A 14,131-nucleotide genomic window follows, 5' to 3' on the forward strand; every position below is an offset into this window, starting at 1 on the left:
CTCTGGTGGTGCACTCCTTTGCCCCACTAATTACCTAGCCTGGCTCCTGTCAGTATTCAGGGCTTTGTGTTCGCCTATACTCCCGTGCATTCCTGCGGCGGGTGTCTAAATCTTTGCGTAGTCTTTCCCTCAGCCTAGTTACAGGCGGAGTGATTCTACCAGCTGCAGCTGTCTTTCCTCATTACTCATGCTAGGAGCGGGGGCATCAGCCTTTGATAGAGACCATTTGCTAACTTCCGAGGAGGTAGAGGGCCCAGCCTCTGCCTCTGCTGCCAACTCATCCGGGAGCTCTGTCTGTTCAGTGTCCTGGTCCCTGCTGACCACGACAATGGTCCCTGTGGCAGAACAGAGATTTAAGAAACTATCTAGTAGCTTTTGATCCTGCCCTTTCCTCAAGCAGCTCAGGGCAGTGTACTTGGCTTTGCCTCCTCTTAGTTTTCAGAACAATCCTCAGAGGTGGATTAGCCTTCAGCGAGTGACTGGCCCAAGGTCATGCAGTGAGCTTCCGTGACAGAGTAGAGATTCGAACTTGGATCTCCCTCATCCTAGTGCGGTGCTCTTAACAACTGCTGTGCACTGGCTCTCAAAATAATATGTGGCAGAAGCTGGTTGTAATGACATTGTACTGAAATGCAGCTGCTCCACCTCCCTTGTTCAGGATGTTTATATAGTACAATCCACTCCGTGTTTACAGTTGGATGCTGTAAATATATAATTAATCTTTCTCATCACTTAATAGCAAGATCTTAAAACTAAGGAAACTGGTAGTTAAGAACACATTATGCCTTTCGCAGTTTCCATAATTTCCAGACTCATTAATCAGGCATAAGTGAATTCATATATCACCCCAGTGCAGCAAAAGTAATTGCGCCTTTAAAATAAACGAACAAATAAATAAAGATACTCACAATAGAGGAAGGCAAAAAAAAAAGTACATTCTTCAAAAGTGCAACATGAATTATATCATGTTTGTGAAGGGTGCAGGCGTAATTTTCTCATAAATCACCTATTTGCATATTATTCAATAATGTGAAACGTTCCAGTTATTAAACATTTTGTAGTGAACTTTAGGTTTTCTTTTTTATGGACTGATTTGTGAGACAATTTTCGATTGGAAAGTGGGTCGACAATAAATTAGAATGTTATCTATGTACATTCTTGCTCAGAGTTCAAGTTGTTATGATTCAGTTCAGTTTTACATCCACATAATGTGCAGGATTATCATGACCAGAATCCAAAGAGCTGCTTAGATTGACATAAAGAACTAGTGGGTGCCCAATGAACTGTTCTACTCCCCCCCAAACAACTTTATCCCTCAGGCTATATCAAAGGGTGCTTTTAAAAAAAGGAAATAGTATAAAGGGCCCCTCTTCCCCCATCTTTAATAGCATAGATTTTTTGGGATGCTGAATGTGATCAGGGTTAAATTTGTAATACATACCTTTTAAAACCATTTGCTGTAAGTCAAATGTGGGCCACTGTGGTCAGAAGAAGAAAGAAGCGCTGGTTTTTATATGCCAATTTTCTCTATCATTTTTTAAAAAGGAGAATCAAAGCGGCTTACAATCTCCTTCCCTTCCTCTCCCCACAACAGACACCTTGTGGGGTAGGTGAGGTTGAGAGAGCTTGAAGAGAACTGTGACCCAAAGTCACCCAGCTGGCTTTATGTGTAGGAGTGGGGAAACCAACCCTGTTCACTAGATTAGAGTCCGCCGCCCATGTGGAGGAGTGGGGAATCAAACCCGGTTCTCCAGTTCAGAGTCCACCGCTCTTAACCACTATACCACGCTGGCTCTCAGGTGGTTAGAGGATTTACCTAGGATCTAGGAGACCCAGGTTCAAATGCCCACTCTATTGTGGAAGCTTGCTGGGTAACCTTGGGCCGGTCTCACACACTCTGCCTAGTCTACCTCACACAGTTGCTGTGAGGATAGAATAAAATAGATGAGATTGATATAAGTTGTTTTCGACCCTTTTAGGGAGGAAAGTGGGGTATAAATGAAGTAAATTAAATAAACGGATCTATTAGTCTAAGAGTTCCAATGTAAGCCTTGAATGGACTTCTTGCCTGCAGGACAAGAATGGGAGTGGTACAAGAAACAGCCCTTTCCTACCTCTATATAGTTTATGGTGAGGGAGAGGAGGATTGATGGGAATCTGAACCCACATTATACATCCCAGACGTACTGCTCTGTGCAGGGATGTTGTGCCTATTACTGGGTTTGAAAGCACCAGTCTCCGAGTACCTAACCAAATATCCCTTTCATCCTCCTTGTCCTTTCACTATTAAGAAGTAAAGGAGGCAGGCAAATTAGATTTCTTTGTAGTGCCCCGCATAAAGAGCCTGGGAGACAGATAACAGGCAGCCTCACTGATGTGTTTTAATAAACATTAGTTTACAGCTTTTGACAACAGCGAGCAAATGCACACAATTACTTGGAAAATGTCTCCAGTGTTTGCATGGGTTTAAATCTCTCCCTAAATCTTCTCAGCTGGGAGTTAGGCTAGCCCTTCCGTGCAGCGGAATCCAAGCTTTGTTCTCATGTTCGGTTTGGCTCAGTCTGGAATAATTCAGAAATGTATTAGATAGATTGCCGCTCCCAGAAGGCCTAATGGAATAACCTTCACTCCCAGCCTTTGGGAAATAGGCTCACAATCAGGCAGATTTCTCGATTAAAGAAAGAACTAACTGTGCGCAAATTGCTCTGTAACAATTTGAAAACAGTCCACTTTTGAGAATTACTTGCAGAGGGAAAGCTGATAGATATATAAGCAAAGCAGTGGGCCTTTTAAGGCCAAGGGGGTCTTCAGTATTTTCCCATTGCTTCCCAATTAGCATCTAAAAATGTGGTTTTGCATTCAGTTGAAAGCCAGTGCCAGGAAGTTTGGTTGTAGCTGTTTAGTAAAATCAATGAAATGTTATATCTAACCCATGCTTTTTAGAAAAATCCTGTACTTAATATACATAGTTAAGTCAGGCTAGCTGGAACAGGCCGGTGTTAACTTTGTGCTGTCAGTTTTTATTTTGGTAAATTTTTTTTGACTGGGTTCAACAAAGGAATGGAAGTGATTGTGTGTAATGTCGTTGTCACTCCAGGTGTTTTTCTGGAAAATTATTCAATAAATCAAAATCAGGCCTCTCACTATAGGTATTGTTTAGAATAAGATATTTAAAAGATTGTCAGTAGCTTTCCATTGATTGAACAAGACACTGGGGCCCGGCACAAAACGTGTTGTATTTTGATGAATGGCTGTGTTAGGCGACCAAGCCTAGGGACACTGTAAAGAGCAGTTCATATTTTACTTTGCATTTAAAAAAGAAAACGTGTAAGCTTATGTTGCATAAAACGTAACTTTCGCATATGCCTTCAAAACTGCTCATCTGAAACTTTAGCTTTATAATGATATAAAATCTCCCCACTGCATTAAAGAATGTATTGCGACTTATGTTTGTTAGCTTGGAACTGATTACCTCTTTAGTTAATTAGATAGTTTTAGCCCCAAACTAGCTAAACCGCACAGGAATGTATTATTGTATTTGTCTGTAATGGCTGGGAATTTTTAGTCTTCAGCTTTCTTGGAAATGTGCTGAAATTGTAGGTCCCCAGTCTCTTCTAGAAGGACTCTACAGTTCTAACATGTTTCTAAAATTAGAGGAATTACATGGGAACAAGAGATAAGAGGATTAGGCTTTCTCGGTTCCCTGCACATGTACACAAACATGTCTCCAAGGCCTTGTTCTCACATTTTCTTCTTGGGGCACCTTGGATGTATGAATCAGAATGATGTCTGGTTCCTTTTGTCTTAACCGGGATCATATCTGAGCTTGCCAAATATTTTTGTGCCTGTTTCCTCTTCAAGTTGAAACAGGCCAGGACAAAATTTGTCTAGTATGTGTTTACCCCCCACCCTTCCTCCAAGGAGGTCCAGGCAGCATAAATGGTTCTTCCTTCCTCATTTTATCCTCATAATAACCTAGTGAGGTAGAAAGTGAGGGAATGAGAAAGTGTCACCCAGCGAGCTTCATGGCAGAGTGTGGATTGGAACCTGGGTCTCCTAATCTGAAACTCTTACCATTATAAAAAGGTAAAGGTCCCCTGTGCAAGCACCGGGTCATTCCTGACCCATGGGGTGACGTCACATCCCGACGTTTCCTAGGCAGACTTCGTTTACGGGGTGGTTTGCCAGGGCCTTCTCCAGTCATCTTCCCTTTACTCCCAGCAAGCTGGGTACTTGTTTTACCGACCTTGGAAGGATGGAAGGCTGAGTCAACCTTGAGCCGGCTACCTGAAACCGACTTACCATTATACCACACTAATATGTCTAACTGTTACAAATGTAATAAATGCCTAAATTTTACAAACAAATGGAAGCCTGCATCGTCTCCTCCTCCTCCTCCTCCTCTGTTTCTTAGAGTCATCTAGTAATACAAAATGGTGCGTCACCCTGTGAGTTTTCATGACTCCACTGCACTAAGTTGGCTGCTTCTTGTTGGAGTGGGAAAACTTGCAGAGTGGTGATTTTAGGTCATCCTTTTTCTATTACCAGATGTCACTTGAGACAGAGGAAGAGAGACAGGGACCCTTTTTTCAGTGGTATCCGCCTCACTTGTAACATTTGCTTCCTGTCTGATAGCTACCAAGATGGCAAAGAGTCTAGAAGCAGGCTGTATGATATGGATAATATTTAACTTTTTCTAAAAACATTATAAATAGTAGGGAGAGGGTACTCTGTCAGTGTTTTATACAGTGATGAGGCTTATAGGGTCAGACTAGATGATACCATGTCTCTAAGTCTGCCACAGGGACACAGTCATTTTAGGCTCGTTTTTTTTTTTACCTGATCCTGCAGGGCACCGTGGCACGGGGTAGCAAGGGGCTCCTGTCACACTTTCTGTGTCATTTTCAAGAGCTACTGTTTTGGCTTTCGAAAACGGCATTGGGGGGGGCCAACAAGAGCCCCTCATTGCCCTATGCTGCAGTCCCCAGCAGGAGCAAGCGCCTGCAGTGTTTTGAAAAACTAAAAGACAAGGTCTGAAATAGCGCTGCATGCTGTGGCTGGCTCAGGGATGTGGTATCATCTAGTTTGGCCCTCAGGTAACAGTTGTGGCTGCTTAGCTCTGGCCATGGGCTCTGTAAGTGGCTCTCGTATCCCTCAGCCATAGATGCCAAGTGCAATATGGGAACAATAATATACTTTATAGCAGGGGTGTCAAACTTAGGGCCCGGGGGCTGGATCCAGCCCCTTGAGAGATCTGGCCCATGAGCCAGCCGAGGCAGCCACCCTCCCCACTCCCGATCTGGGCTGGCGAGCACACTGCAAACTTGCCAGCCAAGGCAGCCCCCCCAGTCCCAAGATGTCAATGATCAAAGAAAATACTGTAAGGCCATTTATGCAGGGCCGATTCTGCTCCTCGCTCAATGCTGATTATTTAAATCTGACCTTTAAAATGATTATTCACGGTCCTGATGCAAGAGGAGAAAGTCAAACAAATTCCACCCCCCCTTGCCTGCTCCTTCGTTCCTTCATTTGCATAGCCATTAGCAATAGGCGTTTACATAGCTAAACTGCGGTTGGGATTCTGCATGCTTCCTTCAGTGAATGCTTCGATGCAGGGGCAGAGCAAATACAAAAGGACATGTTAAAGGGGCTCTTGCCCTGGCCTGGATGGCCCAGGCTAGCCTGATCTCGTCAGATCTCAGAAGCTAACCAGGGTCAGCCCTGGTTAGTATTCGGATGGGAGACCACCAAGGAATCACGACCCCATTTGGTGTTGCGTAACTGAATGTGGGGGTCGCGAAAAAAATTGACAACAGTATAAATTTCTTTATGATTTATTATCAGTAAATGTTTGATTTGTGTACCTATTTTATATACCTGTATACCCGAGGTCGCGTAAAAATCTCACAGGCACAAAGGGGTCACGAGTGGGAAAAGTTCAAGAAGCCTTGGCCTAGACAACTGAATCGGTCCTTTCCCAAGTCTGTGGAACTCTTGTAAGTTTTCTTGTTATTCGGTGTTTCTGAACTCAAAAGTTGTGTATCAAAGGAAATCCCACTTAGTATCAGAGGCAGAGTTGTTACAGTAACCATTGAAAGATCTTCAATTAGTGTGTGAGTGATGTCAAGTGAGGAAACTTTCTACTGCAAGCAGTTTACGTTAGATGCTTGATGCTAACATGTAAAACTGCCTGTCAGCTGAAAGAGTCTGTCATGTAGTCCTTTGCTTTTCATTTGGGTCCCCATATAGAGATGACATGAAAACCCTGTATTGAGGTGTGCTGTTGATCTATGCAAGGGTTGACTTCTGTTATGCCCTGGAATTGAACCTGGTGTAGAATTATGAGTATTTAATGGAACAGTACTCCAGATGTGTTTCTAGTTTGAGGCCTGTTACACATACGATGTTTCAGTTGTTTTTTTTGTACTTCCCCGGACTAAAGTTCACATATAAGGTATATATTGATCTTTTCAAGGCTACTGTTCTCAAGTGTTTTAAGGGGTGTGTGATTTTGTACATGTATGCCTTCAGAATGCCCACAAATTTTGTATATGAGTTTGCATGCCCAAGTACAGAAACTAAAATGACAACTAGCCCTTCAGTATTTGACAATCTCGGGGCAAGGTAATGGCTTGGAGCCTGCTGAAAGTTTCCATGGTCACAAGGAGTGAGGATGAGTTTGCCGATTATCTCCTCCAGCATCAGCTAGAAACATCCACTGAAATGCAGCTCTTGGGGGTATGGGGAATCCCCAGAAGTAGCTTGGGGAGGAATAAGAGGTGTCTCACAGGAGGGGGAAATAGGCACACACACCCCGGCACCATGGAAATTCTAGTCAGGGTCCAAACCATCATCCTGATGACTTTACATTGCCAATAATGAATTTGATAATCAAATCAGAGAGGTTAACAGGTGAAGATTGGTAACTTCTGGCAACCCTTAAACACAGTCTGGGTTTCTGAGCTGACCTAGCACAGATTATGCAAAATAATAAAAATTGTAGAATACATTATGCAAAATCATAAGCAAAGTCATTCAAATTAACTCACTTCCAAGCCACAAAATCTAACTTTTAATGTAGAAGTTGGATTGTCTGCATGCAGAAATTCATTTTACACACACACACCTTAGAACATATTTTAGTGAAATGTGAAATATGGTCTGATTTGAGAGAAAGGTATTTGTCCTCGCCGTTGATAGGTTATATGAATTTACCATCTCAAAAATTGTCCAGTTTTTCATTGTGGATGAGAATTGGAAAACTACCTTAGCAGTTGCTAAATATTGCCTCTAAGAGGGTTGGATTTTGATCTGTTCAAGATCTTTGAGTCAAAAGAATAGTAAGATCAGAAGAAGAATCACTATTTTTTAGCATGGAGTACATACAGTACAGTGTAAGGACTAATCTGGAAAGCAAGAGGATAAATAAACAGTTGCAGGTAGAGTTTGTTGGGCTACCACAACAGGCATTCCCAATTGCTTCAAGGTTAACAGGAAGTTCCTGAAAATAATCATGACGGGATTCTACAAAATGTGTTCCAAATGGATTGAAGTGGGAAGAGAGGACAGAAAATTTGATTTCCGTTTGTGTTAAGTACTGTGATAAGCAGGTTACATATCCAAAGACATAAGTGGGCCAGACTTTAATTTACTTTATGGATCCTGAATAAGCTGATCTCAGTTAATTTAAGTGTGCACCTAAAAATTTACATACATGTAAATTTTTAGGTGCACACTTAAGACTACTGATGGCAAATTAAAGTTTGTTCAAGTACCTATATGATCCAGGCACACTTGTCATGAGCCAGGTTTTCTGGTCAGTATACATCCAGCACAACCTCAGATTTGCTGTTCTGTAGTGTGTGAAAGGGCCCTAAATTATGGATTTGCTGCACTTAGCTGCCGCTGAAGACGGCTTTAAAAGACCAAAGGTAATTAAAATGGAGTATTTACAGGAGAGATTTTTTTCCTAGTGGACTAACAATCCTGTTCAGAAGAGTAAAGATATAATTAACTCAGAGGTCAACAGCTATTGGTCTGTTTAAGATTGCATTGTTAGGCTTGTAGTCTGATACAGAAGTGGGAAAAGGCCATTTAAATGAGTGGGTTTAAGTATATCTGATTCTGTGTTCAATTGCAGCACAGATGTTATAATGTATAATAAGCACAGAAGAAACTTGATCATAATGTTTATTCATCAGTGATAACCACTTATTTTAAGGTTTGATTTAAACTTGTACATTTTACTTTATTCTCACATGACATTTTTCCTAACCTAGAGATATTCAGTACATATTTTTTCTACTCAGAGAATATTTCTACAGAGAAAAAATGTGTAACTTGCTTTCAGTACATATGTGGTATGGCTTCCCAATACACTGATTAGTTATAATAAAAATATTTATGAAATGGTATTCTAATCAGACTTCACAAACGGTTATAGAATAAAATAAAACAAATGCATGTGTTTGTGATGACAGGAACTGTAATGTACACAGGTTTCTTTAACAGATCATATATATTTATAGATTTGTGAAGCAGTCCTAAGTGTTGATCCTAGGTGTGATCAACTAAAAACATTCGTGAGTGTTTTGAGTTTTACATCAACACCATTCAGCCACAATTTGTTCAAATACACCAACTCCTGGGGGTCATGTCAGAATTCCACAGCTGGTTGGCTGATATTTCACATATGAAGCCCCCTTATCACCTTCAGAACTGGCCTACAGTTCTCCGGGGATCTTATTTAAGACCCCAACTATCAGACTACCACCAGGGAATTTGCATTCATAAAATAACTAGTAATTAACCAAATGCCAGGCCAAACACATCCTGCGCATTCATCTCAGAGGGGCAATTAACTGAATAGATTTTCTGCCATTTGTGGATCTGAACTGAGCAGACAATTCTGGCCTTTCATTCATTCATTCATTCATTCATTCATTCATTCGTTCATTCATTTAGTGGCAGCACCATGATAACTGAAGCTGAACTCTTCCTTCAGTTTCTGCACACTGTCTTTACATTTCTGTTTCTTTGAGATGGGGTATGATGGGGAGGGACAACACAGGGAGAAATTGGTTCAGCAGACATATGACACGTTGTCCAGTCAGAACACTTAGCCCATGTTCATGCCATGCAGTGTTGTCCGTAATAATTAGCATTTCTGTACATAGCATTTCCCCCCAGTCCCATTACTGGTTCACTGGCTTGGATAGTGCAGTTACTGTATATAAGCAGAGGCATAGTTTGTCTGAGCCATTCCGGTCTTGAGGTGGGCTGATGGCAGAAGCAGGCAGATGCTTTCCTTGTAACCAAAAGCAGCATGGCAGAAGGTGGGCTAGAGAGTAGAGGCAGGGAGTAGTTTGTTTTTCTTTTTTGCCTAATTTCCCCCTCCTGCCAAGAAAGCCTGCTGTGGGCATGGGTGATTCTTTTTAAAGGGAAACATGCAGATAAAACCCTTGTCTTTTCATACCTTACTCTCCTGTGCTCTGAAGTGTTTAATTCTCTTTGGGCAAGCTTTCTGGTTCCATGATGAATACCAGGAAGTAGTTTGTCAGTCAGGAGTTGGAAGAAAAATGCTGAAATAAGTGAACCGAGTTCAGGGTTCATTTCTGTATGTGGGGTTTGGCATTTTTTGTGTTTAGCTGTGAAAATATGTAGCAAGAGCCAGGCTTGTATCTATGATAGCATTTCCCAACCTGTGGATCCCAACCCAAAAATAGGTTGTGAAACCTGTGTGGATCCCAGATTTTTGCCATTTTATTGATTTGTGCATGCTATTTTTAATGGGTTACCATGCCAAGTAAATTTATGCTTGTACATCACCATACCAAGAAGGATCGGAACCACTGATACTGTCATAGAATCATAGAGTTGGAAGGGACCACCAGGGTCATCTAGTCCAACCCCCTGCACAATGCAGGAAATTCACAACTACTTCCCTCCCACACCCCCAATGACCCCTACTCCATGCCCAGAAGATGGCCAAGATGCCCTCCCTCTCATCATCTACGTAAGGTCATAGAATCAGCATTGCTGACAGATGGCCATCTAACCTCTTCTTAAAAACCTCCAGGGAAGGAGAGCTTACCACCTCCTGAGGAAGCCTGTTCCACTGAGGAGCCGCTCTGTTAGAAATTTTTTCCTAATGTCTAGACGGAAACTCTTGATTTAATTTCAACCCCCCAGTTATTTTTGTCCGACCTTCTGGGGGAACAGAAAACCACTCAGCACCCTCCTCTATATGACAGCCCTCATAGGACTTGAAGATGGTTATATCACCTCTCAGTCTTCTCCTCCTCAGGCTAAACATACCCAGCTCTGTCAACCTTTCCTCATGGGACTTGGTCGCCAGACCCCTCACCATCTTTGTCTGTGCATGTGTGTGTATGGATTATTCTTGCCCTCAGAATGTGCTTTGTTTAAAAAATGCAGCATCAGTCAAAAGCTTGCTTGTCCGATGAAAATTCTTTAAGAGCAAAAACCATTGACTAGTGGCACTGGAATGAAAGAAGCCATATGATTCAACTGACTTGTATAGTCTCTCCCTGGCTATGTGGAAGCAGTTCCCATACCTCTGTCTCCCAAGCAAAAACTGGGCATGACAGCCCATTGCATAGTTAACTGGAAACAAGTTATTAGGTAGGGTGAGGTAATTTGCCTGAGGCAGCAGATTTTGGGATCAAGAAATAGTCACTTTTTTGGTTTATTATTATGTGTTTTACAACTGTAGGGTGGGGGTGCCTTTTGAGTTGTCTCTGAACCAGTATTTACAGGACCAGGGCCGGATTTAGGTTTGATGAGGCCCTAAGCTATTGAAGGTAATGGGGCCCTTTATATGTCCAGCTGTCCTTTGTCAACAACAAATTGTCGCTGTTTTTTGTGTTGAATATATGCTATATAGTAATTTATGGACCTAATAGCTATCTAAAGCCATTTGCTCATAACAACATATGTATTTTATCAAAGTAATTGTTGATTTTGGAAATGTACATCCAGTTTTTTTTCTTTAAATTTTTTGGGGGGGCCAAGAGAGTGGGGCCCTATGCTATAGCTTGTTTAGCTTATACGTAAATCCAGCATTGTACAGGACTGCAGAGTAAGGGCATAGTCCTAAGTGTACTTATCAAGAAGTGTTACTGAGCTTCAGTAGAGGCTCCTTCCTACTAAGAGCCAAACTAGATGATACAGGCACTCCCAAAAACGCCTGTCATTTTGATGTAGTGAGTTTCCATCCAGGAACTCCTTTAAACTGTGCTGTGGGGCCTGATTCTGGTTGAGAGGTCATGGGGCATGGGTCTCCTGTCTTCCCCCTGTGCTATTGTTCTGACCTGAAATGGTGCCTCTAGTTTGGCCAAGTAACTGCAGAATCATGCTGCAAGTTGATAAAGCATCAGGTCTGGAGTGTATATTATTGTACCGGTAAGTGGGAGACGAAAAGGCAGGATTTTTCTATCCCCCCTCTCCAAATTTTAGTGAGAGAAAAAATGTGAAATGTTTCTTTTCAACTGGCCAGGGGAGAAAATGTTCTGTCCCTTTAATATGTGGAAATAGGCCGCTGAAGCTTTTCATGGCCAAAAGTTTAATAGTACCACCTGACCATTGCCACAGATCAAACTGATATTAAAGGGACAGCCAGAGGGACTGGTTTAAAAACTGGCAGCCCAATTTTCCACACACCAAACAAATAATGTGAGAAAGTCTTATAATTTGCTTTTAAAGTTGATTTCCCAATTCTGTCTTCTTTGCCCATTCATTAGGTGACATACATGATTTTTAAATTCGTTGTACTATGTTCAGCTGATTTCATTGGTCAAGTTACACTTGCTGCTTAGAAAACAGGTATTGCTATTATGGGGCACACCTGGCTGAAATAAGCACATTCAAATTAATAACATTTCAATCTAGGAGCTTGTTTTTTAGGTCTTGTTATTTTCTCAAAATCATAATGTCCTATTTTTTTTCCAGATTCAGCCCCTGCTTTGAATTCTATAAAGTACTGTAAGTAATCTTCTTTGTTATATATAGTTTAATACAATTAATTTTGATGTGCATTTATATGTTTCTATCTTGTATTTATGTAATGTTTTGGTAACAAACATTGCACCTTTTATAATTAAAGGATATTTGAAATAGGAAGCTGGTGAAACCCCATTCTTGCTCTTTAGAAATTTTATCTAGCATAGTTTTATCTAAGACAGTTAATTAAACATGGCTGGCCCTGGTCAGTATTTGAATGGGAGACCACCAAGGAATACCAGGTGTGCTACACAGAGACAGGCAATGAAAAACCACCTCTAAATGTCTATTTCCTGGAAAGCCCTACAGGGTCACCATAAGTAGGCTATGACTTGATGGCAAAAAAAGAAAGGCTGGCTTCCTTTCAGATTCCTCAGATATTTTGCTATAGGCAAATAATAATCAAATTTAGTCAAATATTGATGGCGTCTCATGTGGAATACATACATGAATATATGAAATTGCATTATACTGAAACAGACCATCAAAGTCAGTATTGTCTACTCCAGATTTTCAAGGCAGAGGTCTTTCATATCACCTACTGCCAGATCCTTTATCTGGAGATGCCAGGGATTGAACCTGGGACTGTATGAATGCCAACCAGATGCTGTGCCTGAGCCACAGCCCCTCCTCTCCAAAATGAAGAAGAGTTGGTTTTTATATGCCAACTTTTTCTACCACTTAAGGGAGACTCAAACTGGCTTACAATCACCTTCCCTTGCCCTGCCCACAAAAGACACCCTGTGAGGTAGGTCAGGCTGAGAGAGCTCTAACAGAGCTGTGACTAGCCCAAGGTCACCCAGCTGGCTCTGTGTCTAGGAGTGGGGAAACAAATCCAGTTTACCAGATTAGCCTCCGCCGCTCATGTGGAGGAGTGGGGAATCAAACCTGGTTCTCCAGATCAGAGTCCACCGCTCCAAGCCACCGCTCTTAACCACTACACCACGCTACATTAGGCATTGATGGAATATTGGGAAGTAAACCACCAAGGGACAGTCCCATAACCTGTTGGTCTTTTCTAATCTTGTTGGTCTAGCTCTTCTACTGCAGACCAACGCAGCTACCTTTCTGAAACTAACCTGTTTGTGCTTGATATTATCTTCTTTCTCCGGGGAGATGCTCTGGTGCTCTCCACACATAGAACGATACCATTTTTGTTCTTTTTAAAAATATGAGAAAATCATAATAATTCTATGAATATGTCAAAAAGTATGAAACATGGCCAAGTACTGTAACAAATGCAGCAAGCCATTTTTTTCCAGATGTTGAAATTGTGGCTTCTCCCCCTGGGAAAGGGAGGAAGTGGCTATTCCACACCCTCCCATTAAAAAAAAAGGATAATGGCTGGCAGCCAGCTTCCCTTGCTCTCTGTATCTGTGATTCAAGTGCCAATTTCTTTTCTCTCTTTGCTTTACTCCCATGTGGGCATTCGCTGCCTGTGAGATCTATAACCAATTCAGCAACAATTAGGCTTCACAAGGGCTGTTGGTTTACTCTGTCATGCCCCCCATTTGCTCCTCTGCTGTTTTGTTGTACTCCCATTTTTTAAAAAGTTGGTATCTTCTGTCCAGCTGTGTTCGAAGGGTATTTTGTAGGATACATTTTGCTTTCTGGAACAAATTCTCATATTGTGCGAGGTAGAAGGAGTACCTGTGTCTATAAACTGTCTTTTACCATTAAATTATATACAGTTAGTCACTGGGAAAGGGTTGGCGCACCATTCACACAAGGGAAATGCCGCAGTTTAGGACTCTTTGGAAGTGCTTGGATTTTGTACCTTGGGATCCATTTTTAGGGGGAGGGTGGAGTATGCTATTAAAAGGCATCAAATTATATGCACAGAATTCTGATGAGGACGGGTATGTTTTTTTCCTTCCCCCCCCTGGCCTTATTAGGCTGACCATGCACTGAAAACAGTTCTTGGTATCCTGGAAATTCTGTTGACTTAGGGGGGAAAGTTACAACCAAACTTAAATAGGAATTAAACTAATAAACTTGCTGAGGAAATATAATGCATTAGATCCAGGCTTAATTTTCCATTAATGGAAATGGAATGGAATTGAACTTGTCTTCCTGCTGCAGCCCAATAATCGCCCTAAAATGCTGCTCC

General features: G+C 41.7%; 1 protein-coding gene across 1 annotated transcript in view; it reads left to right on the forward strand.

The window, feature by feature from the left end:
* Positions 1–14,131, forward strand: part of GLI3 (GLI family zinc finger 3) — a 309,607-nt gene that overhangs the window by 128,783 nt on the left and 166,693 nt on the right. Inside the window, exon 4 of the mRNA XM_056857509.1 lies at positions 11,971–12,003. Coding sequence (XP_056713487.1) covers positions 11,971–12,003 — 33 coding nt within the window. The remainder of the gene's footprint in view (positions 1–11,970; positions 12,004–14,131) is intronic.

Source organism: Euleptes europaea, chromosome 11 (assembly GCF_029931775.1).
Source record: "Euleptes europaea isolate rEulEur1 chromosome 11, rEulEur1.hap1, whole genome shotgun sequence".
In the NCBI taxonomy this organism is placed as follows: Eukaryota; Metazoa; Chordata; class Lepidosauria; order Squamata; family Sphaerodactylidae; genus Euleptes; species Euleptes europaea.